Raw genomic sequence first — 24,318 nt, 5'->3', positions numbered from 1 at the left:
TTAATCTGGCTGTTTGATGAAGAGAAAGAGATCAAATGTAGTAGAAATAAACATGTTAAGAATCAATAGAAGTGGAGGACTCTTATTGTGTTTTTTAAGGACTATTATTATGTTGTAATGTTTGGTTGACCAATCAGCGGAGAGGGGCGTTTCATTCCCGCCCACATGTAGCGATCGAATATTCAAGTTGCTTGTTCGTTTTCTATCCCTGAACGTAAAAACGAAAAATGAAGCCGGATTCTTGATTTTTCGTTTTGTTTGAACAATTGAAAAACGAAATATGTTCCGTTTTTCATTTTTCAGATTTCAACATTAAATTAAAAAACGATTGGACGGAAGATACCCTGATTCTCTATCCCCCAATTTTTAAAATAATGTTACAAATTCAGTTTGCAAAAGGAAACCAGAAACTCAAAGAAAACTGCCTTTAGTATCAATTACTCGTCATTTACATAAATATGTAGGTCACAAAGTACTCTCAACGTGAGGAAGCATGTGGAGAGAGCTTGACCCTTAACCCCAAACCCTATGTCGTCATTTCCCCAAGACTCAGCGGCTATTTCAGTTATGAATATATTTCAGAATGCACAGAAACATCTAAGGGTTTATGATTTTCTTCTAAAATATCTGAGAGATACAGATTTGATTAGAAGAATTTATATATTTTTTATTTTTTATTTTTTTAATTAGTAGTATATAATATATTCGTTCATCGAGGCCTCACACTCCATCCCAGTAGGTGGCGGAAATGCACCTTAAGCTGGTTTGCCAACCGCCATTAAACACAAAAGAAGAAGAAGAAGACTCAGCGGCTAATGCCAAATGCTGCTGAGAGGGAAAGAAAGAGTGAAGAGTGGGAGGGAGGAAAGGAGAAGGAGATAAAGAAAGGGATAGTCGAGCGCGGAAATTTCGTGCCCGCTTCTTGGCGCGAATCTGGCAGGAAAAAATAAAAGCGGTCGCTAGGTGCTTTATAGATTACTGTTTTTAAGCTACCAACCCTCGAGCTCTTGTGTTACTGTAGACTAGCTCGCTCGTTAGCATTTTTAACATTCTTTACCACAGACCACATCTCATCTTCAGATCTCTTAACTTCTTTAAAGCGTGTTAGAGTGCAGTAGTCGCGTCAAGGTGGTCGTATAAAATCTGCACAATGGGGGTGAGTTTGTCTGTCCATGTTGTATGTTGTTAGCTTTGCTCTTATTTGGGCTTTGATAAATGCGTGCGGCAATTTGAACAAAGACTGATGGAAGCAAATCATTCTCCCCGGAAAGAGTGTGTAATGTGTGTGTGTGATGGAGGTAAACGCGGAACTCGTGAATAACGAGGGGGTGGTGGTGAGATTTTGGTGGTTTAAAGATGCTCAGGTCCTGAATGGATTCTTGTAACTTAGAGTCCATCCGAGTAACACAAATGTCCACCTCAAACGCTTTCTGGTTCATTTCAGGTGCCTCGTCGACTGCGCCGTTTCTTTAACACTAAGCACAGTAACACTGATACATTTAACACGGCAAACTGTTGCTGTTTTCGTCAGACTGCCTGTATTGTCCTTTTCCAGCAGTCGATGCATTAAAGTCATACGAGGAGCAGGTGAGATATGAGTGTAATGTGTAAAAACCGTTTCTTCGAGCTCCTCATACAGGCTTTTAATTAGCACGATGCCAGCAGCCACTGCGAGATCAAACCTCCTCACGACAGCATCATTGCTTGGTCGAGTTTGAATGATAGATTTATGTCTGGCATTAGTGAACTTCATGTACTGAGCCCGCCGCCGTCAATCCCTTAGAAAACTAATTCTCCACGTGCTTTGTGTCCTCAGCACCTGTTTCCTGCTTCTCCTTGCCATTAATGTTCGTGGAGGTAAAGAGCAGCTTTCTTTTTGTGCCTCCAGCTAGATATTTGCTCCTGGTGTGTTATTTTTGATGATACACAATACACATCTTAAAAAACAGGCGTTAAACCCTCAGATTTACATGAATAGAATACCATTATTTTAAAGTGTCCACTGATGCGTCGCTACCCCTATGCAGTCACATGTTTGTACAGAGAAACAAATGCAACCATAAATATGTTTATGCGAAATGTTTTGAAGGCAACATTATTGTTTGCTTGTGATGGATGCGTACATATTGATTGGGATGGTTAGTCGAACAATATTTGTCCATTTTGAGTTTGTCAGCTTTGGAAAATAGTTGCTATTTGTGTTTTTTTATATATATATAAACTAGAAAGTTTTGTGAATTAGTAGTAAATACTTGCTATTTGAAAAAAAAAATCATGTCATGAAATAAGTGTTTAATTCCACAGTTTTGTGTGCTGTCTCATTTGATGTGATTCAATTATTGTATACAAGGGGGTCCAAAAGTCCCATACGAATACACTAGCATACTAGTGAAAATTTCTTTTTTTTTTTTATGTAATTGACAAACTTTCATTATAATTGTCAGCATACCAGTTTGAGTGACGACAAGTTGAATTTCTGATTTGTGACGTTCCAGAGTATCTTGTGTATGTATGTACTGAAGTACTGAAAATGTATGATTATTTGATTAATTTCCTCTTCATTTTTGTCATAACTTTTAGTTTTTCAAAATCCTAGAACATATAATAAAATAATATACCAGATTTTCAATATCTAAAATTTATTTATTCAATTCATTTATTTATATAGTTTATACATTGCAGATTTTCAAAAGCAGCTTCACTATAACAAACAAGAAAATAAGTGTTAATGTTGCAAAATTCATCAAATATGAAATAACTTCAATATCAGCATTAAAGCAGCTCTACAGAAGACTAGTTTCATTATTCATTTCATTTTTCAATTCAGTTAAATTCATTTTAGAACCCACTGTATGTATATATTATACTGACCGCCCCGCTCTCTTTCCCAAAGTAGGACTCAAAGTTATAAAGTATAAATATTTCAGACCGTTTTCCTCGCTCTTTATCTGAGAATAGTGTTTGACAATATCTTTCCATTACTATTTAGAGAAAATCAAACAGAGCAAAGGAAAAAAAGCAGAGAAGACTTGAAGAACGGGCAGCTATGGATGCAGTTTGTGCAAAGGTGGAGGCAGCCAATAAGGTATGCTTTGACAACATCTAAAAGAAACCTTTTCAAAATATGTGCACGTGTCTTCAAATTGCAGTGTTAATGTTCTTGCAGCAGTGAAATATTAACACAGTGTGTCCCGTGGCTTGTTACAGCTTGAAGATCCTCTGTCTGCAATGCCTGTGTTCAAAAAGTATGACAGAAATGGGTACGCTATCCCTACGTTTCCCCTTTGACGGATGTGTCATATGCTGCCTCTAAACTGGTAAACGGATCATTTCATTTTCTGATATCCAATACTAATATTGTGAATATCTGAATCTGTCACAGGCTAAACCTGGAGATTGAGTGTAAACGGGTAACTGCATTGAGTCCAGATACAGTGGAGTGGGCCTATGAGTTGACTAGAGCCAACATGCAGACGCTGTAGGTATTGAGCAAGTCAACATGTGGGGTAATCCAGCATCCCATATTGTTACTGCTTTAGATGTTTATGATGTTTTATTTGTCCATTTTTAGTGTCTGGCATTTATTTTGTTCCTGCAGAGATTCTTAATGGATACTTGTTAGGTTTTGTATTCTATTGACATTCAGATACAGGTTTTGGGTTGAATGGAAGTCAGTTATTGCTATTTACCATTAAAGGTATAGTTCACCCAAAAATGAAAATTGTCATTTACTTTTCAATTATAACTAATTTTAGAACACTGAACTTATTTACTCACCCTCATGCCATTCTAAGACTCTATGACTGTTGAATGAAAGTCAGTGTGCTTCTTTAACACAGATAATACAAGGGATACAGGCCTGGAATGACATGAGGGCAAGTAAATGATGACAGAGTTGTCATTGTGGGTCAACTGTCCCTTTAAAACTGGAGGACATTTCTGCTGCTGGTCATTTTGCCATTTATGAAATATAGTTCCAGGAGAAATGTCAATTTGGGCAGTTTATAAGAAAATACATTTTTGTTCCATTATGTTTTGGCAGATATGAACAGAGTGAGTGGGGATGGAAGGAGAGGGAGAAAAGGGATGAGATGAAGGACGAGAGAGCATGGTATCTCCTGGCCCGTGATGCTGGCTCCACACCTGTAGCATTTTCACACTTTCGATTTGATGTAGAGTGTGGAGATGAGGTTTTATATTGGTAATGTTGCTTTAAGTATTACTTATAGGACAGCTATGATTTTCTCTTTGGGGATTATCAAAAATCTGTTTACTTGTTCGGAATGCGCAATGTTTCAGTACCATATTGGTTACCAACTGATATTAGAATTTTTGTTTTAATTTATTGATATCGGACGTTTAATTGTTCATGTTCACTTTTTTTACACCTTTGCATCATCTAACACATTTAAAGCTAATCTAAAAAAAAACAATAATTTAATAACATTTTTAGACAATCTAAACATGAATGTCCTTTTTCATATTGTATGTTATAATGTTGCAATACCTAAATTGACGTATCATTTAAAATGATTGTTTTTAGTTTTTTTTTGTCTGATTTCAAATTTATTTAGTGTAGTACTGAATTGATCAGTTATTGTCCTTAAAGGGATAGTTCACCCAAAAATGAAAATTTTGTCATTTGTTACTTACCCTCGTGTCGTTCCAAACCTGTAAGACTTTCGATCATCTTCGGAAGACAAATTAAGATATTTTTGTTGAAATCTGAGAGCTTTCTGTCCCTCCATAGACAGCAACGCAACTGGAATGTTCCCAGGCCAAGAAACGCAGTAAGGACATTGGTAAAACAATCCATGCTCAACCGTAATTGCATCGTGGTACTCTTGAGAATGGCAGCAGACGGTAACTCAGGGGAGAAGAATTGTTGAATAAAGTTATTTTTATTCTCTTTGCGCACTAAATGTATTCTCGCAGCTTTGTAAAATTGCGGTTGAACCACTGATGTCACGTGGACTATTTCAATGATGTCTTGCATTTCTGGGCCTGGGAACATTTCAGTTGCGTTGCTGTCTATGGGAGGGTCAGAAAGCTCTCGGAGTTCATCAAAAATATCCTAATTTGTGTTCCGAAGATAAACGGAGGTCTTATAGGTTTGGAACGACACGAGGGTGAGTAATTAAAGACTATCCCTTTAACATGAAAATAATTGGCTTGTTAATATCTGCCATAATTGTAGTATTGTGCATGTCTATCTATCTGTCTACCTTCATTGCACATGTTGTATAAGTGGGAGTGCGTCTGTCTCGCATGTTATTTTTGCAATGTGTGACTTGACTGATTCTGAGTCATACAAGACACATGACCTCAAGAGAGTGCTGTTTGTATCTGACTGATTCTAATAATGTCTCCTCAGTTATGAAGCTCAGTTGGAGAGTAAAGTCAGGCGGAAAGGCCTGGGGAAATTTCTCATCCAAATCCTTCAGCTTATTGCCAACAGGTACCACAACAAACACAGCATTCCAAGAATTTATTCCTTGTGTTGCATTTTTGCCAAAACTCATCGCACTCCTCTTGTTCTTGTGTCTTTCCTCAGCACGCAAATGAAAAAGGTCATGCTGACCGTATTTAAACACAACCACGGTGCTTACCAGTTCTTTAGGGAGGCTTTACAGTAAGTCCCATCCTTCTGGACTCATACGCATTCACCACTTCCTCACTGCATGAAATTCCTGTTCCTCTTCTGAATGCAGATTTATATACCGGCCTGTATAATCGACAGAACGCTGAATGATAGCAGTTGCCATAGCAACAAGTGCCTGCTCTGCTTATTCAGTGTTAAAATATGAATTCACCAACGGCTGTCCTCTTCCTTTTTAGGTTTGAGATTGACGAAACGTCACCCAGTATGTCCGGTTGCTGTGGAGATGACTGCACCTATGAGATTCTGAGCCGGAGAACAAAGTACGGCGAGGCCTTGGGACATGCGCATGGGGGCGGCCACTGTGGAGGCTGCTGCCATTAAGAGCGAGCCTTCCTCTGTTGTTTCAGAGCTTCCTCATCCTCATTCCCTCCCCTGCTCCATCACCCACAATCCCCTCTTAGAAAGCCCTTAAGACAGTCTCTCCTGCCCATAATCAGCAATGAAACCCCATCGATGCTTGCTCTTGGCTTTTAACTTAAAAAGCTCATTCACCATTTCACATAGTAAGCGACGTTTTCAGTCTCAAAGGTTTGAATGACGACAAAATGGCAGTGAAGGCCACTGTGAGCCAAAGGTAACCTTTTTCACCTCAGGTATCAGCATGGTGAGGCTCAACCGTATGTCTTTGCATTCTGTCCAGATGCAAAAAGAGCCTGCGGTTTTTTTTCATTTTTTTTTCAACTGTTTTATTACCATAGTGAGAATGCAGGTGTTGGTCACAGTGGTTGTTACAGCCGTTTCACTCTATACCACTTTTCAGGGTAATTGTATTTTAACTAAAAGCTGATGTTTGCTTATTACTTCAAGAAAGAGAATACGACGATCTGTACTGTTTATAATTAGTAATCACTCAACCTAGACTGTCTCAGGTCATTCAACTTATAACAAAATGTTTTATAACAGCTGTATTTGGGAATTGGTGGATGATTATGTTGCTGTTTGATTTGATACAGGGGTTGGCATGTAAGCTATGGTGGACCCTTGGTGTAGAAATACACTTTCAATTTTTTTTTAATTTTTTTTTTTATCATAACATTCTTTTATCATGTCATTACTGTATATTTCCATTTTTCTTCTTTGTATATAATCCGTTTGCCATGTACATTTTATTTGCCTTCCAAGACATTGGAAAAATGATATACAAAACCGTTTGAGAGATGAATGTTCTGGGCTTGTGCTCTCTTGTTGAACTGAAATGAAAGGTCATTCCAGCTTTGTTATGTGTTTGATTTGTATGCAACAAATAAAGGAATCTTGTTTGACTTATTGACGTTCAGTGGTGTTTAAACATTTGTTCAAATGAATCTTGCATAACCCATTCTTAACTGTTTAACTTTTTTCCCAAACCATTGGTAGATCATAAGTAAAAAAAAAAAAGTGTGATGATAATCAAATCCCCACCCTTGGTCCTAATAAGAAAGGCTGCTTTGTTTGAGTCCTTTGAAGTTAACATTGAGGGACGGACAGAAGTAAAACATCAGTATTATGAGGACGCTTATTATTTTAAGCAGTGGTTAGTTGAGGGATATCAACTGCACTATTTATGATTACAGAGATTTTAGAAATATACACTCCCATTATAAAGTTAGGGGTCATTTGGAAAGTCTTATGCTCACCAAGGCTGCATTTTTTTAAATCATAAATACAGTAAAACAGGCATAATGTGAAATATTATTAATAATAAAAACAAATGATGGTTTTCTGTTTTAATATATTTAAAATGTTAATTATTTGTGTGATTGTAAAGCTGAATTTTCAGCAGCCATTAGGCTACTCCAGTTTTCAGTCACATGATTCTTCAGAAACATTTTAATATGCTGCTTTCACAAAACATTTCTTATAAGTTTGTTTGTTTATTTATTTAGTGCAGTTTTTTTTTGCAGTTTAATGCATCCTTGCCTAATAAAAGTATTAATTTCTTTGTTTTTAAATGAATTTGGCCTGTAGCATAGATAGACAGCAGCAACATTACTTGTATCCATGCTCTGCCAGAAATGCTCATGTGGAAATTAAATTAAATGAAATCAGCAAACTCAAAAAGATGTCTTTTAAACACTATAATGGCATTTCAAAATTAGTATATTCACTTTTATCATTTTTTCACAGGTTAGAAAATAAAAAGTTGAAGAACCTGCTGTTTCACTAGTGTTTTAAGCAGTTCTTGTAGTGACGGTTAAAGGGTTCAAATGTCCTCGTATGTGATACAAAAGTTAGTTGGCGGAACTATGGTTTATTGGATGGAGATCATTTACTGTGTTGCACAAAGCGGAAGTTGTTGGTAGTGCGCAGTGGATGAATGGAGTGGCTGTACATAGTGCACTAGTATGCACAGAGACGCATAACGCTATCTGTAATATACATAATGAAGCGACCGGAAAGGATTTATTCATCTCAGCTTTAAATTTATACACATCATTGAATGTAATATATTCAAATACATTAGTTAAACTCTGTTATCATAGGAAATTCATTTATAACGTTACTGCATTTAAACCTACTAAAATCAAGATACCTGATCTTATTGTCACTGGATGCACTTGGGAGTATTTGGGAATCTGCAAACCATCTCTTCTTTTTCTCGCTAAGCGATAGTCGTGGCTGTTATAATGCATTCACATGGGTTGTTGTCTCCATGATCACCGGTTTCCTCGTTGATTTCAGCATCAGCAGGTCATCATGAGAATGAGACTGAAGCTAAAGACTGTGTTTGTCCTGTACTTCATTGTGTCACTACTAGGACTCATCTATGCGCTGATGCAGCTGGGTAAGACTGGACTCACTGTCATCATTACCTTGTTCATTCAACCTCGAATCATTCATGTTTGAGCATGCCATTGATTCCTATGTGCAGGCCAGCGCTGTGACTGTAGAGATCATGCCATGTCTAAAGATCAGCAGATCTCTCAGCTGAGAGGAGAGCTGCAGAAGCTGCAGGAACACATCAAAACATCAGAGCTGTCTAAGAAGACTGATGTGCCCAGAATCTATGTGATAACACCCACATATGCAAGGTATGTAAGCAGCTTTTTTCAAAATTACAATAATGCAGGAATGTCTTTCATTCAGAATGTTTTGCAGAAGGAAATTTAAGTGCTTGCAAGGCAGCAACTGAACAGATTTAAGATTTACGTTCTTTTAAACATATGACGCATACTGTAGCATGGCTTTTAAAACATATCCATTTCATTATGAGACTGAGTTTAGAATGCAAAAATCTCTTCAGCCAAGAGGTGTGAAATTTAATTACAACCAAATATGATTTGCATTTATAAAACTTACTTTAATTCACATTCAAAATATTTTAGCTCTGCAACAAACTGGACAAGGACAAAGAAAATTATTAATAAAACAAAAAAAAAATCTGTGACTGCTTTACTGGAATGTTGTAATGCATGATATATGATATCAGGAACTACGTGATGATGTAATTATACCATGACATTAAAGAATCACTGAATCGTTTTGAACTGATTCTTAGCAACATACTGTTCAAAAGAAGTAAATTATGGAACCGAGTCAGATTTTCTCATTAATATCTCATCTCTCTTCAGTGTGCAGGTGTGTGTATATAAATGTAACAAAGCAAAGAGCAATCGCTATGCAAGTACTGATTACAGTTTTACAGTAATCAGTAATAAAAATAGTTTGAGGAATGTCATGAAATTGAATCCCGCTCTTTCTCCCTCTCCCTCCTCTCTCCAGACTGGTGCAGAAAGCTGAGCTCACTCGTTTGTCCCACACCTTCCTCCATGTTCCTCAGCTGCACTGGATCGTGGTGGAGGACGCTCCTCAGCCGACTTCGCTGGTCACAGACTTCCTGGCTGCATCTGGCTTGACCTACACCCATCTATACAAGCGGACCCCCAAAGACAGGAAGCTGCAGGAGGGAGATCCCAGCTGGCTGAAGCCCCGGGGGGCTGAGCAGAGGAATGAGGGTCTGCGCTGGCTCAGGGAGATGGGCGCTGCTGCTAAAGGAAAGGAAGCGGCTGCCCTCGAGGAGGCTGTGGTGTACTTTGCTGATGATGACAACACATACAGCCTGCAGCTTTTTGAAGAGGTGAGGGGTTTTAATGGTTAAATGAACACTACCGTTCAAAAGTATGGGGTTGATAGGATTTTTAAAATGTTTTTGAGACAAAGTTTCTTATGCTCATCAAGGCTGTATTTAGTTGATAAAAATACAACAGTAATATTGTGAAATATTGTATTATTTATTGTGAATTTGTCAGTATGTTTTCAAATTTAATTTATTCCTTTTTGATGGTGAAACTGAGTTTTCAGCAGCCATTAGTCCAGTCTTCAGTGTCACACAGTCCTTCAGAAATCATTCTAATATGCTGATCCCAACATCGAAAACAGTTGTGCTGCCTAATATTTTTGTGGGAAGGTTCAAAAGAACAGCATTTTTTTAAAATAGAAAACTTTTGTAACATTATGCATATCTTTACGCTCGCTTTTGATTTATATGTTGCATCCTTGCTGAGCAAATGTATTAATTTCTTTAAAAAAAAATCTTACTGACCCCAAACTTTTGAATGCGTGTGTGTTACGAGTAAAATGTTTTGACACACTTGAATGAATTTGTTTCTCAAAATATTTTGTTCAAAAGGCGTAAATGTTTTGCTTTATTGTCTAAAATTTGTTTTGTGGGAAAATGTTTGAATTTGTGAAAACTGAAAATTGTTTCTACAAATGTTTTTTTTTACAATATTAACATTTTTATTAAAACAAATTAATTCACTTAAATAATTCACTAAAATGGTTTTATCACTCCATAATTTCTGTACCTCGATGTATCTTATTTTTCATACATTGAATGTTATTTAAAGTTTTTTTTCTAATCAATTCTATTTTTTCTGATATGTAGAAAAGGGTATTAATAAAATGTTTATTACTAGATTTAAATGCTAAAGTTATACAGATGTAATTACATATTGTTTAGGAGGATTGCAGTGAAAACTGAGCATGAGATAATTTCAGGAGTCATTACATGGGAGTTTTCTGGTTAAACCTCCAGATGGAGCTGTGCTTCGGTTGTATTGAGGTGTCAGATGTTCTCTTTTGGAGATGTAATCAAACTCCTTCTCAAAGCCCTTCTCAAAATGTTGTCTGTACATAGTCTTTGCCTACGAACATATGGACAGAAGGTGTTTCTTTGTCATTGTCTATCACTTTTTTGCCATCCACATTCTTGTTCCTGTCACGCTCAGATGCGGTACACATACCGTGTCTCTGTGTGGCCTGTGGGTCTGGTGGGTGGGATGAAGTTTGAGCGGCCCGTGGTGGAGGATGGGAAGGTTGTGCGTTTCCACACTGGCTGGCGTCCCAACCGCCCGTTCCCCATCGACATGGCTGGTTTTGCTGTGTCCCTGAGGTTGATCCTGACCAATCCCCAAGCACGGTTTGATGGTGATGCTCAGATGGGCTTCCTGGAAAGCAGCTTCCTTCAGCACCTGGTTACTATGGATGACCTTGAGCCCAAAGCAGACCTGTGCACTAAGGTAGTTCCTTGATTCTGTTCCTAGTGTTTGGTGATTAACCAGCTTTTTTACACCCTGTCTACACTTTGCTTATGAAAGGATTCGTGAGATATGTCTGTGATACATTACTGGACCCTGCAAAAACACGTAGAAACCTTTGAAGCTCCCCTGAGCGCAATCACAAGTATGATGATAATGATCGGGTCAGTCGCACTGGTGATCCTAAAAAAAATGTTCATAGTCGCACGCAGTAGTTTTCAGTCGCAAATGCGACTGAAATGGTCGCACTGTCGAGCCCTGAACATGACCTTAAACATCATATTTTTGTGAGGTTTTGGCTTATTAAGTGTTATTAAAATAAATTTGCTTGCATTGTCATGCAGGAACAAAAAATAGACTGAGCTGTAAAGCTTTAAAATGAACAGTTCTCCATAAATGGCCATAAATTGTCTTTTGTTATATAAGCAAAAGAATGTCAGAGTAACACTTTTCCATACTAAGAAACCCCTTTTTTTTGTATGTTCATGTTGTGTATATTCAGTGTTAATTTAGAATTATATAGCTTAATTTTAAGTTCAGTTTGCCATTTTTATTAGTTTTTTTATATTTCTAAATAGTTGACATTTATTTCAGCATTAGCTTTTATTAGTAATTTCAATTTAGACTTGTTTCAGTTAGTTGACAAGGCAGCATTTCAAATTGTCACTATATGTGACCCTGGACCACAAAACCAGTCATAAGGGTCAATTTTTCGAAATTGAGATTTATACATAATCTGAACGCTGAATAAATAAGCTTTCCATTGATGTATGGTTTGTTATGATAGGACAATATTTGGCCGAGATACAACTATTTGAAAATCTGGAATCTGAGGGTGCAAAAAAATCTAAATATTGAGAAAATCACCTTTAAAGTTGTCCAAATGAAGTTCTTAGCAATGCATATTACTAATAAAAAATTAAGTTTTGATATATTTACAGTAGGAAATTTACAAAATATCTTCATGGAACATGATCTTTACTTAATGTCCTAATGATTTTTGGCATAAAAGAAAAATCAATAATTTTGACCCATACAATGTATTGTTGGCTATTGCTACAAATATACCCCAGCGACTTAAGGTTTTGTGGTCCAGGGTCACATATATGAAAAAATGTTCTATAATATTTAGATTTTTTTCTGAATGCCATGACCTATTTCTCTAAATTGTTATTCAGTAAATTCCATTTCAAATTCCTTGGTGGACAATTAATTTAAAATTTCAACCTCATGAACTGAAAGGGAGCCATTACTTAAATTCTTAATTTTGCCCAACCTTTTTTGGAATGACGTAAGGGTGAGTAAACAATGACTTTTTTGGGTCATCTATTCCTTTATTTACTATTGAAATGATTTTGCTCTTGCTCAGGTGCTGGTGTGGCACACCCGAACTGAGAAGCCAAAGATGAAGAGGGAAGACGCTTTGCAGAAGCAAGGGTTGGGTTCAGATCCGGATGTGGAGGTGTAAGCACCACCTCTTCAGAACATGCCTGAACTTCACCAAACATCCACACTTCCATTGTGCCAAACAGATTCTCTTATTTATGGCAAGAGGTGAATTTTAAAGTGTGATTTCTGAGCCACACACCAAAGACATGAGGAATGAGGAAAGGAAGTGATGAATGCAGGGATAAAAAAGTGCAAGAGACAGAAGCAAAGAAACCTGCAGCCTAAAAGAAAATGGATTCTTGCATCCCATAAACCATCCTTATCATTGGTACACTTGAACTGTATTTAAAGAGAATTTTACATATGGTATCAATAAATAAGATGAGCTTGTATTTATAGATTAGAAGTGTAATTGTATAGTGTGAGGCTTGCTTGGAATATATTTATAATGTGAACTCATTATGTCTATGCTGTCCATGTCTCTGTTACCTTCAGTCTAGGTGTACTTGTCTTATGTCTTCACATTAAGTCTTAAAGTCTATGATATTTTTTTTCTTCACTGATAAATGGAGGATATAAATAGGTCAGATATGGTGTCTATTTATGCCATTAACCATCTTTGTTGAATCACAATGGTGTGCTTATCTTTAATCCAGTTGCATGTTGGGTACGTGGCACTGGTAAAGCTTCAGGTGACAGTGTAAAGTACAGATGAGGTCACTTGATCCTGTGAAACAAAGGGTGAAAACATTTAGAATTACTAGGGTGTCGATGTAGAAATGTAGATAGTGCAAGAATGTAGCGGACAGTTCGGTTTTAGCACATTTTGTCAGATTCCATGTGAGTTGAATTGGCCACAACTCAGAGGAAGTTGAATAGAGTGCAAAAGTCCAATTCTGGAAGTTGAAAATTTTGATTTTTAACGATAATGTGTAAACTATTAAAGACAGATGAGGTTGTTACATGCTTTTGATGAAGCCATCAGCCTGCATTATTTCAACTTATTTTTAAATAATCATGTTCAACAGATTCCTGGTGAAAACTTCATTACCCACAATTCTGCAAAGAATCGCAGAATTGAATGTAAATATTGCCTACATAGTATAGAGTCAGTCTCCCTACATTCCCAAATTACTTAAACATTTGTGCATATATGTACATTTTGCAATAAATGTAAAATATATTGTTTCTTTATAACCTTTATAACATCCTCCTGTAGCTCAAACAGTAGAGCATGGTGCTAGCAATGTCACGGTTATGGATTCAATTCCCAGGGGAAGCAAGAACTGATTAAAATGTGAATGCAGTGTAAATTGCTTTGGATGAAAATGCCAAACGCATAGATGTAAATCTTTAGGTCAATAGTTCTATATATCTCCAGCTTTCCCTCATTAAAGCTGTCAAGTACTCAGTTTTGTACCTTTGTTTTTTGTATCAAATCATAGTTTGTAATGCTGTGATTCACTTTGTGGCTGATTGGTTTGGTTCATGGTTTATACATCTTTAACAAAAAAAAAATCCCTATGGGATATATACAGCTGAAAAAGTGGACAGGTATTGTTGCACTTGATTGGAATGACAGGAAGGTGATCAATCTATCCATAAAGCGTATAGAACTTCATATCTTTCAAAACTTTCAAACGAGGCTTTGCCAAGTCAACATTCAAAGTTTGTCTTTACCTTTAATTCTACTTTCTTAGATTTGAATTTAATTTTCTGCTTGCTATCACCACAGTTTAAATTCTGATTCTGGAATTGAATCAGAATTTAAAAAGCATTTTTAGTTTATTTCTGAATGACCATCATGTCAAGGCCACTTGAATTTTCAAACACCACCAGTGTCTCATGGCTCTCTCTTGCTGTAAATAAAAGCATTTGCCATTGCCAGATATTTTTCTCAGGTATTTTTGAATGGCATGTCTAATTCGGAGCCATCCTGAACAGACAAATCCTCACCTTTTTACGAGTTGCTGATCCCTCACTATGTATGAAGTTATAGAAACCACAAGGAATGAACAACCAGACAGTACTCCCTCCTTATAATGACTCAATAGTACTGCAGCATCCTGTGTCCTCACACCTGAAACAGCTGTTTTTGTATATCCTGGAGGGGCCGTCGCCACAGGGCAGTGACCTTAACTCTTCTTCAGACTTTTTTTTTTTTATCTGGAAGAAGTTGCATAAGGATAGACAATTCTTCAAACAACTACTGATGCATGAGAACACATGAGATCCAAAGACAGATTTTTAGACATCACTTCGACATACAATTACATGCATTTTCTTAAGTATTACCCTGTAGCAGACATTTAGAGGCCACACCTAATGTTTCCAGGTATTTATTGCAATCATTCTCTTTCCATCACTGTCACTTTTGTATTTTGAGATCCTTGTTTTACCCTCTTTATGTATTCCAACATTAGTTTGAGGGGGGGGAAACATGTAAATAACCAAGAGCATTTGGGAACATTGTGTTATGAGTATGTGTGTTGTGTACCGTGAGAGTTCAGTGGATTAGTATTCATTTTGGAAATGGAAATCCCTCACAGTGCATCATGTTCCCACCCAGTGAATAATCCCCAAAACGCATTTAAGAGTCCTGCTCAGGTGAGTCAGTTCTTCTGATAATAGTTCTTGGTAACACTTGTACTTACAACTTTACAACTTGCGCAGTAAAATTTTGAAACTGTTTGTGTATTTAGGTCTGAGTTGGCTGATACTTAGAGTTTTGTATTTTTTGTAGGCTGCTTCACTTCTTCAGTTAATTAAATGAAACAGAAACCGAGAGAGAGAGGGAGAGGGAGGTATTAGTGTGCTTGAGTGACGACAGGTTCAGACAGTGTGACGACTGTGTGTGTCAGAGTAAGGTGAGTTGGGCCCAGAACACAGAGAGCGAGTGAGAGCAGAGTCCCGCGAAAACAGCCAGAAGGTAAGTCACTAACCTCCAATGCTCTTGGTTTTGTTTTTGTCTTATATGTGTGTTTATTGTTATTAGTTTTTCTGTCATTCATATTTTTGCATTGTATGTTATTTTTCTTTAAGTGTATAAATATTTTTGAGCTTATTATGAAGCAACCTTGAGATTCTGAAATGATAGATAAATAAGACACTTTATTTGTATAGCAATATCGGTAAACATAACTTTTTTGTGTGTAAATTATCATTTACAATACCAAATTATACATACTACCATGGTTAACTCTGAACACTATAATTAGTCAATTCCTTTTCTTTTAAACAGCAAAACCTTTACTGAAACATTTTGAATTTTATATACGACACTTTCAAACCAGTACTGTGAACTACATCTTCAAATATAAGAAAACTACACCACTAATACTGACTTAACATTTCCAAAGTTTTGGGGTCTTCAGCACGGCATTTAAATTAAAATATGTTCTCATTATATCATGTATTAATATCTTTTAACTTTTAGTTCCTATACGTAAGTTATGGGCTTTACTAAAATGTTTATGTGATCAAATATTCATAATTTGCACTTAATTTCATGTTCCATTTCATTTGTAGTTCATCTATTTGTGAAATATTTGAAAAGCCCAGCTTGATGCACGTCCTAATATGAATAATATAAAAAATGTGCAATAATGACTGTGTAAATCTCTGCACAGTATGACATTATGAGTGATTTTGAGTCAGTCATCTGTCTTGGCACCAGCTGCAGTTCCAGCACGACCAACTGGAGTCAAAGTCAGTGGCAGGCTGGAGTTCATCTTATCAAAAAGTCATAAAGCAGAGAGTAGCCTGTCATTTTAGGAGACACGCTTTTCCTAAATAGGAACTTACTGATATGCTGTATACACACAGAATGAACTTTGAACAGTGTGCCTATGATGACGTGACTGATAAACACACATTAATGTGGGATGGAGGGGAGAGATAAACCTCAGGCCATGTTTAATTTCGACAGTAGCCCCAAGGAAGCCTGCATGCTGCTGCTCTTCTTCTTTTGTTTGATTGTGTAAGGAATGTCTTCTGCAAATTCTCTCATGACAAATATATGGCTGATCTTTTCCCAACATTTTTAACAGATGACCACCATCACACGTCAAAGTCACATGTTTCCTTCTTCCTTCCTTCCTCTTTAGATTGCAAAGACTGGATTAACATCTCCTCCTGAGTTCACAAGACCATGACTATCGGCAGGAGCTCCAGAAAGAACAAGGCCCCTCATTCTCCTCCTTTCCTGGACAAGGCTAATGGATTCTATGGGCGCTTGGATGAGATGTTTGGAGACAATGTACAGATGGAGAGAGAGACTATAGAAGAACAGATAGGAACCTTAAACCGGAGCACCCAAGACAATAATACAGCTCCAGGCTGGATAGAAGAAGATGACCATGTGGTTGATTTTAACCAGGGTATGATGGATGACGATGGGACCACTTTACTGAAGAGAAAGCCCAGCAGACTGAGTCGCCGCTGGAGCAGGATGAGCTCCAGGAAGGGAAAATATGACAAATTTCCCTCAGAAAAAGAACTTGGTAATGAGACCAACAAGCCCACCTCTGTAGATCTAAACCCAGAGGTGCCACCAGCAACCCAAACCCTGGAAAACAGCAAAGAACCAGAACCAACACTGATCCATTTCTCTGTGAGGGAGCATACTGATGACCAGACTCTGATATCAGGGAAGAAAGAAGGAGAACGGGAAATGGAAGACACAAGAAAAGAGAAGAAGACAGAAGGCAAACTGAATGGAGAGTCAATGGAAGTTGTAAAGAGCAACACTCTCAAGAATTATCGCAAGGTGAGATTTAGTCCTTAGGGCTGGTTGTTTAATTCATTTTGACATTTCTGTAAAGTTGCTTTGCAACGATTTGTATCGTAAAAAGCGCTATACAAATAAACTTGAATCTAATTGAATTTTTAAAAATTCCGGAACCGGAATCGAATGGCGTTCGGTTTCGTTGGCGGTTCTAACGTCCATTCCTCCGCCGAAATATCGTACTAAAATACCCTAAATGCAATACTTAGGCTACTCGGCGTTGCCGCAACGGTTCTTTTTGGTGAATAAAACCATGCCCGCAACCCGCGTAGTCAGAACGAATGAGTCTAATGAGTCGATTCCTTTTAGTGAATCAAACACAAACTGCTTACAACAGCGCAAGATTAGAGTAGTTATCGACTGGTTGTTCACATAACACCGTGTAGATAAAAATACAAATTAAGCATTTGCCAGTGGTATTTTATAAATAGACTATTAGAAAAACGAAATGCGTTCCCATATTTGTGCTATTGGTGTTTAATATGGCCATATTTAATACAAAATATTGGTTTGCATTTATGCATTTATTTAAACAGACAGTCTACAAACCATTTTCAAATTTTGCTTGATAATAATTTTATTGTGAATAAATCCGAACATAACTGTGATACCTTCAATGTCCCATGCATCATTCCAGTATCTAATTATAATATTTATCTCCTAAGGAGTTAATACTATTTGGAAGGTCACTTGAGTAGGCAGGGCTGGTTACCATCTATGGTTTGAAGGAGGAAGATATTTTAGAGAGGCATGTGGGGTAAAGTTCCTTTTTTTTGCATTGTGCTGTTATTTCTGCTAGGGTCCATCACCCCACAACTGTTTACATTTGCTGCAATATACCATGCTTGTCTCTCCTTTTCATCTCTCCACCCTACCTAAAGAGTAATAGTTATGTCCTTACTCCCACCCTCTTGTGTTATTAGTCCTTTTCTTGAACCATCTGTTTAATCACTATCAGTTTTCTGTTTGCATTTATATGGTCAGAGGACAGATGCAAGTGATACAGGGACAACAACTCTTTTCAGTTGCACACAAGGTGACCTTGATTAGAGGAATGTATGTGAATAACCAAACAACCCTGTCACTTCCATTTTGTCCTCTAGTTCAGCTAATAAGGGCACATTCTTTCTCTGTCAGAGCAATGACCCTGTAGAACTGAACAAACATCTTTCTAATTAACAGTGATGCATGTTCATATGTAAAGGGTGTTGTTTTCCGTGATAAACTGGCTTTATCATTTATTTTTGCTTTTCTACTTTTAGGCCGTGGACAGAGCTTTCCGTCGAGGATGGGAGACTTTTGTTGCCAATCTGTACAGTGTGACACTGACACCTATATCGTCAACCTCCTCTTCATCCACACCATCAGACAAAACGGAATTGAACAGGAATGGTGTTTTAGCAGAATTCAGATAACAGTAGAACAGACTTATTTGTATCTTCAAATTGATGAGTAATATCATTTATTTTTGCTTTTCTACTTTTAGGCCGTGGACAGAGCTTTCCGTCGAGGATGGGAGACTTTTGTTGCCAATCTGTACAGTGTGACACTGACACCTATATCGTCAACCTCCTCTTCATCCACACCATCAGACAAAATGGAATTGAACAGGAATGGTGTTTTAGCAGAATTCAGATAACAGTAGAACAGACTTATTTGTATTTTCAAATTGATGAGTAATTTCATTTATTAATTTAAATGTGCTCAAATATTTAATATGCATTGTTGTTCTTGCATAAAACTGATAACCATTGTTATTGTTTTAAACTGATCATTATGTAACCTGACATGAAAGGTCAATATTTGAACTTTTTATCAGTGTATAAATTTGTTATCACAGTGCTAACTAAAGAGGCGTCTACCTGATCTTTGTTCCCTTGTGAGGAAACACGAGGCTTATAATTATCCAACGTGGAAAGATCTTTTTTATTTGATGTGATAATGTTTTTGAGCTGTGAACAGTAGCAGAGTTCCTGTACTTTGGCGATGAACGTGTATTACAGGTTTTGTACCAAAGGGTTAACTCTTAAAAAAAAAACTGGGAGCTCATGGATTCTTTTTTTTTTTTATGTCATCAACAGTTAAAATCACTGGCAGTGAAGTATATAAATAACTGAGCTGAGAGATGAAATGAAGATGGCTTTTGTTTTCTTGGGACTTATTTATCTCTCTATTTTATTCTCTAACTTAGTTTGCTGAACCCAGTTTCCTAATGTTATGTAGGAGAATTTTTATTTGTAGCGTCTTTTTTTATCTGCATTGTGACATCAAAGCAGTGCTTATAATAAAAAGGAAAAGTGAGAAAAAAGTCAATCTGTTTGGCTTGATTATGTTCTACTGCACAAAATTGTTGTAGTGTTGTTTCCCATACGGCAAAAAATATTTTTTGTGACGACATACCAAAATATATAGATATATGCCAAATATAGCGAAGCTAAATGAAATACATGATTCCCAGGGAACACACATATTACTGGTAAAAAATGTATAGCCTGAATACACTGTAAGTCGCTTTGGATAAAAGTGTCAGCTAAATGCATAAATTATTAATAAATTATTAATAAAATTTTATATATATAACATATTTTATATAATATAGCAAAAGAGTCATGTTAAACATTGTGGTTGATATGGTTCATCATTCATCACACACTGGAATGGAAGGTCAAGTCAGACGCATTTCATTGTGGGATACTATATCCCATGCAGTGTGCTCTTATTAATACTGGACAGTTTGATAATTAGGGTGGGTCATCTAGGTAATCGATGCATACAGAAAATGAGCACATTATGCACAGTATACATACTACATAGATGTAGACTACTGTAAAGTGAGTAGCTTTGCTGTTTCAAATCTATTGTAGGCCTACCAGTACTCTTGTATCGGTGCTGATATGGTGCCATCTAGTGGAAAATGTGAAGCTTAAAAATGGACAGTTATGATTTTCATCTGCTTTTTATATTACAAATCAACAAGCAACAAAACGTTCTACAGCTGTATGTATGTGATACTGGTATACGTGTGTTATACGTTCAAATTGTGTTATACATTATTTTGCCTCTAAGTGTCTGCTCTCACTATGCTGCATTTATTAGTTTTGCTATAAAGGATGTCTATTATGTGCACTAGAATAACATGTTTTACATACTTTTTGTGCAGTTACAGTTTATTATTTTAATAATATTTAATAATATTTTAATTCATAGATCACAACGAATGTTGGCGCTTTTAATGTAATCCAGTAACATCATTGGTTGTTTGTAAAATGGGCGTGGATTTTACGTTACAAGAATAAAACGCGCCGAGACCTTCCCTTCGTCCATTTTGGAGCAGCTTCTTCTTTGGTAAGGCGTTTCGCTGTATCTATATTAACTGTAGTGTAGTTGTTCAGCTTTTTATTTCGCCTTTTTCTACAAAAGGTTCTTAAGTTATATATATATATATATATATATATCCCTCTTTTCTTTCTTAGTATGCATTTAAACGTTTATTTCACTCCGTAGTCCTTTAGTAGGTAGCTTCTGGGTGTTTCCATTCCGTTGGCCCACGAGCCTCTGATCTGTATCTAAAACCATCCTGGTTTAATTATTGCTATTGTTTGACATCTTCCTATTATTATCAAAGTTTACATGTTACTGTAGCGTAATTAAGACGTATTTGTTATTGGTTTGCATTAAGGCGTTGGCGAGATCTCAATGATGATAACTTTCACAGACCTGTACTGAAATACTGTGATTGCACTTTATTTATCTGAGGAGAGACTGGCGTGAAGAATTTTATTGTAAACCCTCCGTGTTCTGAAAGCTTCAAATGCAAACACGTGTCTCAACTGTACGGTTTTCTTTTGCAGCTGTGTCGACCACGATGAGCATGAATTGCATGGGCTCATGGGAAGGTAAGGATGCAATTTATAGTACTTTTCCTAAAGCATACATGGAAATCGATTGATGTTTATATATTTTGGCCAGTTTCGTATTTGAATGAATTTCACTTGAATGAAATATTAGGTTAAACACAGCTCCTTATGAGTGCACAATACTCTATCTGCATTATTGGATGCTTTTTACATGCTAGTTTGTGCCACTTATATGTGGACCTGATATGTTAGGGAACTCGGTTAACTAGAACCGTAATATCTGTGAAACTGCTTTTCCTGCTTGGTTCATCTTTATTACATGAGTTTAATGCATGGGTCCTTTTATAATAAAGAACTTGAGTTTAATTGATCCAGGATCTTACTCCTATGGTGTAGGCCTGAATTATGGTCTACCACACCCAAGAAGTAACTGCAGCATTTGTGTGCTGAATGTATGAATTGGCATCCAGTGCTACTGTGATGACTTCTGAATTCTCTCTTCCTGAATTGCTTTGATGTAACTGTTCTAAACTGAGTAGCATTGGACATCTAGCACACAGTGCCAAGCATTAATGTTAGTGCTTGTTTGTGAATGCTGACACTTATTAAAGCGTTTGTTTTGCAGTTTCCGTGCCATCTTGCTGGGATGAGTAGACTGAGATCGGTTAAATTCAAGGTAAGCTCTTCAAGTGTTGAGGGTCCTCTTTTTAAGATTGAACATTTAAATGATGATTTCAAAAGACAAGCATATGTCTGAATTCCAGTGATGTTTGCCATTTTTTTTCTGACATGAGGCAGATGACTGGAGTCCAGTTACCTCCCTATTGCAGTAACTAATTGTTCCGTTTTATTTTAAGGCGTCCTTCACATGAACTTTGAGAGCATGATGACCATGGGTTGTGTTTGTAAGTAGTTTTTTTCGAATTCAAAGTTAGTTTAGGTTTCAAATCTGTATTGTCTGAAGTGATTTAAGTATTTATATCTTAACTGGACGACAGATTTGTCATATGGCATTCTAGTCACCAAAGTATGATCAGACCGTATGACCATACATTGCTGGTTTTTGAACTGTTGGCTACTTTCCGTGTTTACAATGCCTGTTATTTTTCTAGGTAAACCCCCCCCTTTTTTTTTTTGTCGTGGTGGTCATGGAGCACCATAATGTTCAGGTGAGGTGTGTGTGTTTTTTATTTTTGTGGTGGTTGAATGAATGGTTTATACTGTTAATATCTAGACTGTCTTATTGCCCCATGGTGTTACAGTCCCCAAAACCCTGATCAGATGGTGATAAACCTGGTTTTGTTTCTCTATAGTTTTAATTGGGGCTGGACGATATGGCCCAAATTTAGATCACGATATATTTTGATATATAATTCCGATATCGAAATGAACACTATTTATCTGAAATGGAAATCTTTTGTAACATTATAAATGCCTTTTATGATAACTTTTGATTAAATTAAGCGTCTTTCCCAAATAAAAGTAATTTCTGTAATTTCTTTCCCCCAAAAAATAAAAAAAATTATATCGACTCCAAGCTTTTGAATAGAATAGTGTTACAAAAACTTTATTTCAGATAAATGCTGATATTTTGGATTTTTCTATTCATCAAAATCCTGAAAAAAAAAAAAAGTACTCTACTGTTTTTAAAACCTATTCAGATAGAAAGCAGTTATTTTAAATGGTGAAAATATTTCTGTTTTTGCTGTACTTTGGATCAAATAAATGCAGCCTTGGTGAGCAGAAGAGAAATCTAAAAAAAAAAGTAACAATCTTGCTGTTCAAGAACTTTTCACTAGTAGTGTAGGCTGAATATAGGTTGAAACAAATGTGCTTCAGCCAGAAAAAAGGGTATGAAAAGCGATCCTCTCTGCCAGCAGGAGGCGCTTTTAGAGTGATAAAACTAGCGGTTTCCCAGGCAATGGCTGTAATCAAAGCAGCTCCAATCATGAGCTACTTCATCAGATGAAAATGTCATCGAAACTTTTCTGAAGACAGTCGGTTCCCTTCAGAGATACATTCATATAAAACACCCGTGCCGCGTTTTGATTGAAACGTGCAGTGCTCATGTTTATTCAAAGAAGTCAAACGCCACTAATAAATCAATGTATGGGAAACACTGGTAATGTATATCGAAATATCGGAAATGTGTTTAAAAATCATATCACCGTTACTGAAAAAAATTATATCGCGATACATATTGATATTGAATTATTGTCCAGCCCTAGCTCATAAACACTGCATTATAAAATAGTAAAATGCTATTTAATACCATTTTAAATGGAGTATTATATCACACCACAGGGCGGGTCAAGTACTGTATTTTGTATCAGCTATTCACTTACACAATAATTTATTGTTATTTTACTTCTGCATTTATTCTTCGATGTATTTATTTTTTCTGCAAATATTGATTTATTTCTATATTTATGTATTTATGTATTTTTCCCCAACATACAGTAACATCTATCCTGTATTTTCTTTGTCTCACCCGTTTGTCGAGGGTGCTGCTCCGCTCTTTCTCCTCACTGATGAAGATCATACTGCCACGACCGGGTTTCTTCTTCTTCTTGGATTTCCTCAGTTTCACCTGGAAGAACAGAAAGAGTCACCTGAGCATGACTATGTCATCATGGAGAGCTGCAATCAATGGTCCATTTTTGTGATTGGACGAAAAATGTCACAGCAATATCTTCATCATCCTCACCTCCACTTCAACACCACTCTCATCCATCACACTGACACTTCCACTGGAACGAGGGATGATGGACGGAGAGGGAGGAACGCCACTGTCCAGAGATATGCTACAGACAGACACAGAGACACGGGTTATGTTTGGAATAGAGTACACACTGTATACTACCTACTACTTTTTAAAAATATTATGTGAAACAGAATACATTATGCAATGATAAGATGCTACAGTATACAGATAACAGTATTTTGCTACATTGTCGTCACATGACCTTGCCACACTGAATATTTAATTTAGCATCATCTCAGAAATAAAACAAATATCAATAAAATAATAAAACAATGTATTAATAATAAATAATAATACAATTATTGAAATATAAAAATGAAAACAAATAATAAAAACAAGCC

General features: G+C 36.6%; 3 protein-coding genes and 1 long non-coding RNA gene across 8 annotated transcripts in view; all 4 read left to right on the top strand.

Annotated features, from left to right (window-relative positions):
- Positions 1–836: 836 nt before the first annotated feature.
- Positions 837–6,699, top strand: naa40 (N-alpha-acetyltransferase 40, NatD catalytic subunit). Of its 2 annotated transcripts, XM_016566077.1 has the most exons (9): positions 1,394–1,587; positions 1,817–1,857; positions 2,990–3,085; positions 3,208–3,260; positions 3,383–3,478; positions 4,043–4,201; positions 5,375–5,458; positions 5,555–5,632; positions 5,839–6,699. In XM_016566077.1, the coding sequence occupies exons 2-9, from the start codon at positions 1,846–1,848 to the stop codon at positions 5,981–5,983; spliced, it is 723 nt and encodes a 240-aa protein (XP_016421563.1). In that variant the 5' UTR covers positions 1,394–1,587; positions 1,817–1,845; the 3' UTR covers positions 5,984–6,699. The 2 variants fall into 2 exon arrangements, with proteins under 2 accessions (XP_016421562.1, XP_016421563.1); XM_016566076.1 differs by lacking the exons at positions 1,394–1,587; positions 1,817–1,857 and adding an exon at positions 837–1,156.
- Positions 6,700–7,942: 1,243 nt separating this feature from the next.
- On the top strand, positions 7,943–13,920 carry b3gat3 (beta-1,3-glucuronyltransferase 3 (glucuronosyltransferase I)). Of its 2 annotated transcripts, XM_016566074.1 has the most exons (6): positions 7,943–8,083; positions 8,249–8,426; positions 8,514–8,673; positions 9,365–9,719; positions 10,873–11,163; positions 12,551–13,920. In XM_016566074.1, exons 2-6 carry the CDS (start codon positions 8,339–8,341, stop codon positions 12,647–12,649), a joined length of 993 nt encoding a protein of 330 aa, XP_016421560.1. In that variant the 5' UTR covers positions 7,943–8,083; positions 8,249–8,338; the 3' UTR covers positions 12,650–13,920. The 2 variants fall into 2 exon arrangements, with proteins under 2 accessions (XP_016421560.1, XP_016421559.1); XM_016566073.1 differs by having other exon boundaries at positions 7,943–8,426.
- Positions 13,921–16,303: 2,383 nt separating this feature from the next.
- LOC107750593 (uncharacterized) lies at positions 16,304–19,411 on the top strand. Its single transcript, XM_016566075.1, has 4 exons — positions 16,304–16,549; positions 16,677–17,338; positions 18,619–18,794; positions 19,019–19,411. Exons 2-3 carry the CDS (start codon positions 16,721–16,723, stop codon positions 18,769–18,771), a joined length of 771 nt encoding a protein of 256 aa, XP_016421561.1. The 5' UTR covers positions 16,304–16,549; positions 16,677–16,720; the 3' UTR covers positions 18,772–18,794; positions 19,019–19,411.
- A 1,235-nt stretch (positions 19,412–20,646) lies between these two features.
- LOC107750591 (uncharacterized) overlaps positions 20,647–24,318 on the top strand; it is a 5,967-nt gene continuing 2,295 nt past the window's right edge. For 2 of the 3 annotated variants that reach the window (XR_001641160.1, XR_001641161.1), the window contains exons 1-5: positions 20,647–20,701; positions 21,208–21,252; positions 21,839–21,889; positions 22,071–22,118; positions 22,326–22,382. This is a non-coding gene — a long non-coding RNA (uncharacterized LOC107750591). The remainder of the gene's footprint in view (positions 20,702–21,207; positions 21,253–21,838; positions 21,890–22,070; positions 22,119–22,325; positions 22,383–24,318) is intronic. The other variant, XR_001641162.1, reaches the window with a different exon arrangement.

This window comes from Sinocyclocheilus rhinocerous, unplaced genomic scaffold, assembly GCF_001515625.1.
Source record: "Sinocyclocheilus rhinocerous isolate Xijiao unplaced genomic scaffold, SAMN03320098_v1.1 scaffold19, whole genome shotgun sequence".
Taxonomy (NCBI): domain Eukaryota; kingdom Metazoa; phylum Chordata; class Actinopteri; order Cypriniformes; family Cyprinidae; genus Sinocyclocheilus; species Sinocyclocheilus rhinocerous.
Note: the sequence above shows the minus strand (reverse complement) of the source record. Positions and strands in the feature narration are given on the sequence as shown.

What these genes read in the sequence shown, in the direction of transcription:
- LOC107750593 (XM_016566075.1), top strand. Translation starts at nt 16,721, where the DNA reads ATGACTATCGGCAGGAGCTCCAGAAAGAACAAGGCCCCTCATTCTCCT. An exon ending in CTCTCAAGAATTATCGCAAG is followed by an intron (nt 17,339 to 18,618) that starts GTGAGATTTAGT and finishes TTCTACTTTTAG; the next exon opens with GCCGTGGACAGAGCTTTCCG.
- naa40 (XM_016566077.1), top strand. An exon ending in GGAGATGAGGTTTTATATTG is followed by an intron (nt 4,202 to 5,374) that starts GTAATGTTGCTT and finishes ATGTCTCCTCAG; the next exon opens with TTATGAAGCTCAGTTGGAGA. An exon ending in CTTCAGCTTATTGCCAACAG is followed by an intron (nt 5,459 to 5,554) that starts GTACCACAACAA and finishes GTCTTTCCTCAG; the next exon opens with CACGCAAATGAAAAAGGTCA.
- b3gat3 (XM_016566074.1), top strand. Translation starts at nt 8,339, where the DNA reads ATGAGAATGAGACTGAAGCTAAAGACTGTGTTTGTCCTGTACTTCATT. An exon ending in GCCTGCAGCTTTTTGAAGAG is followed by an intron (nt 9,720 to 10,872) that starts GTGAGGGGTTTT and finishes TGTCACGCTCAG; the next exon opens with ATGCGGTACACATACCGTGT. An exon ending in AAGCAGACCTGTGCACTAAG is followed by an intron (nt 11,164 to 12,550) that starts GTAGTTCCTTGA and finishes GCTCTTGCTCAG; the next exon opens with GTGCTGGTGTGGCACACCCG.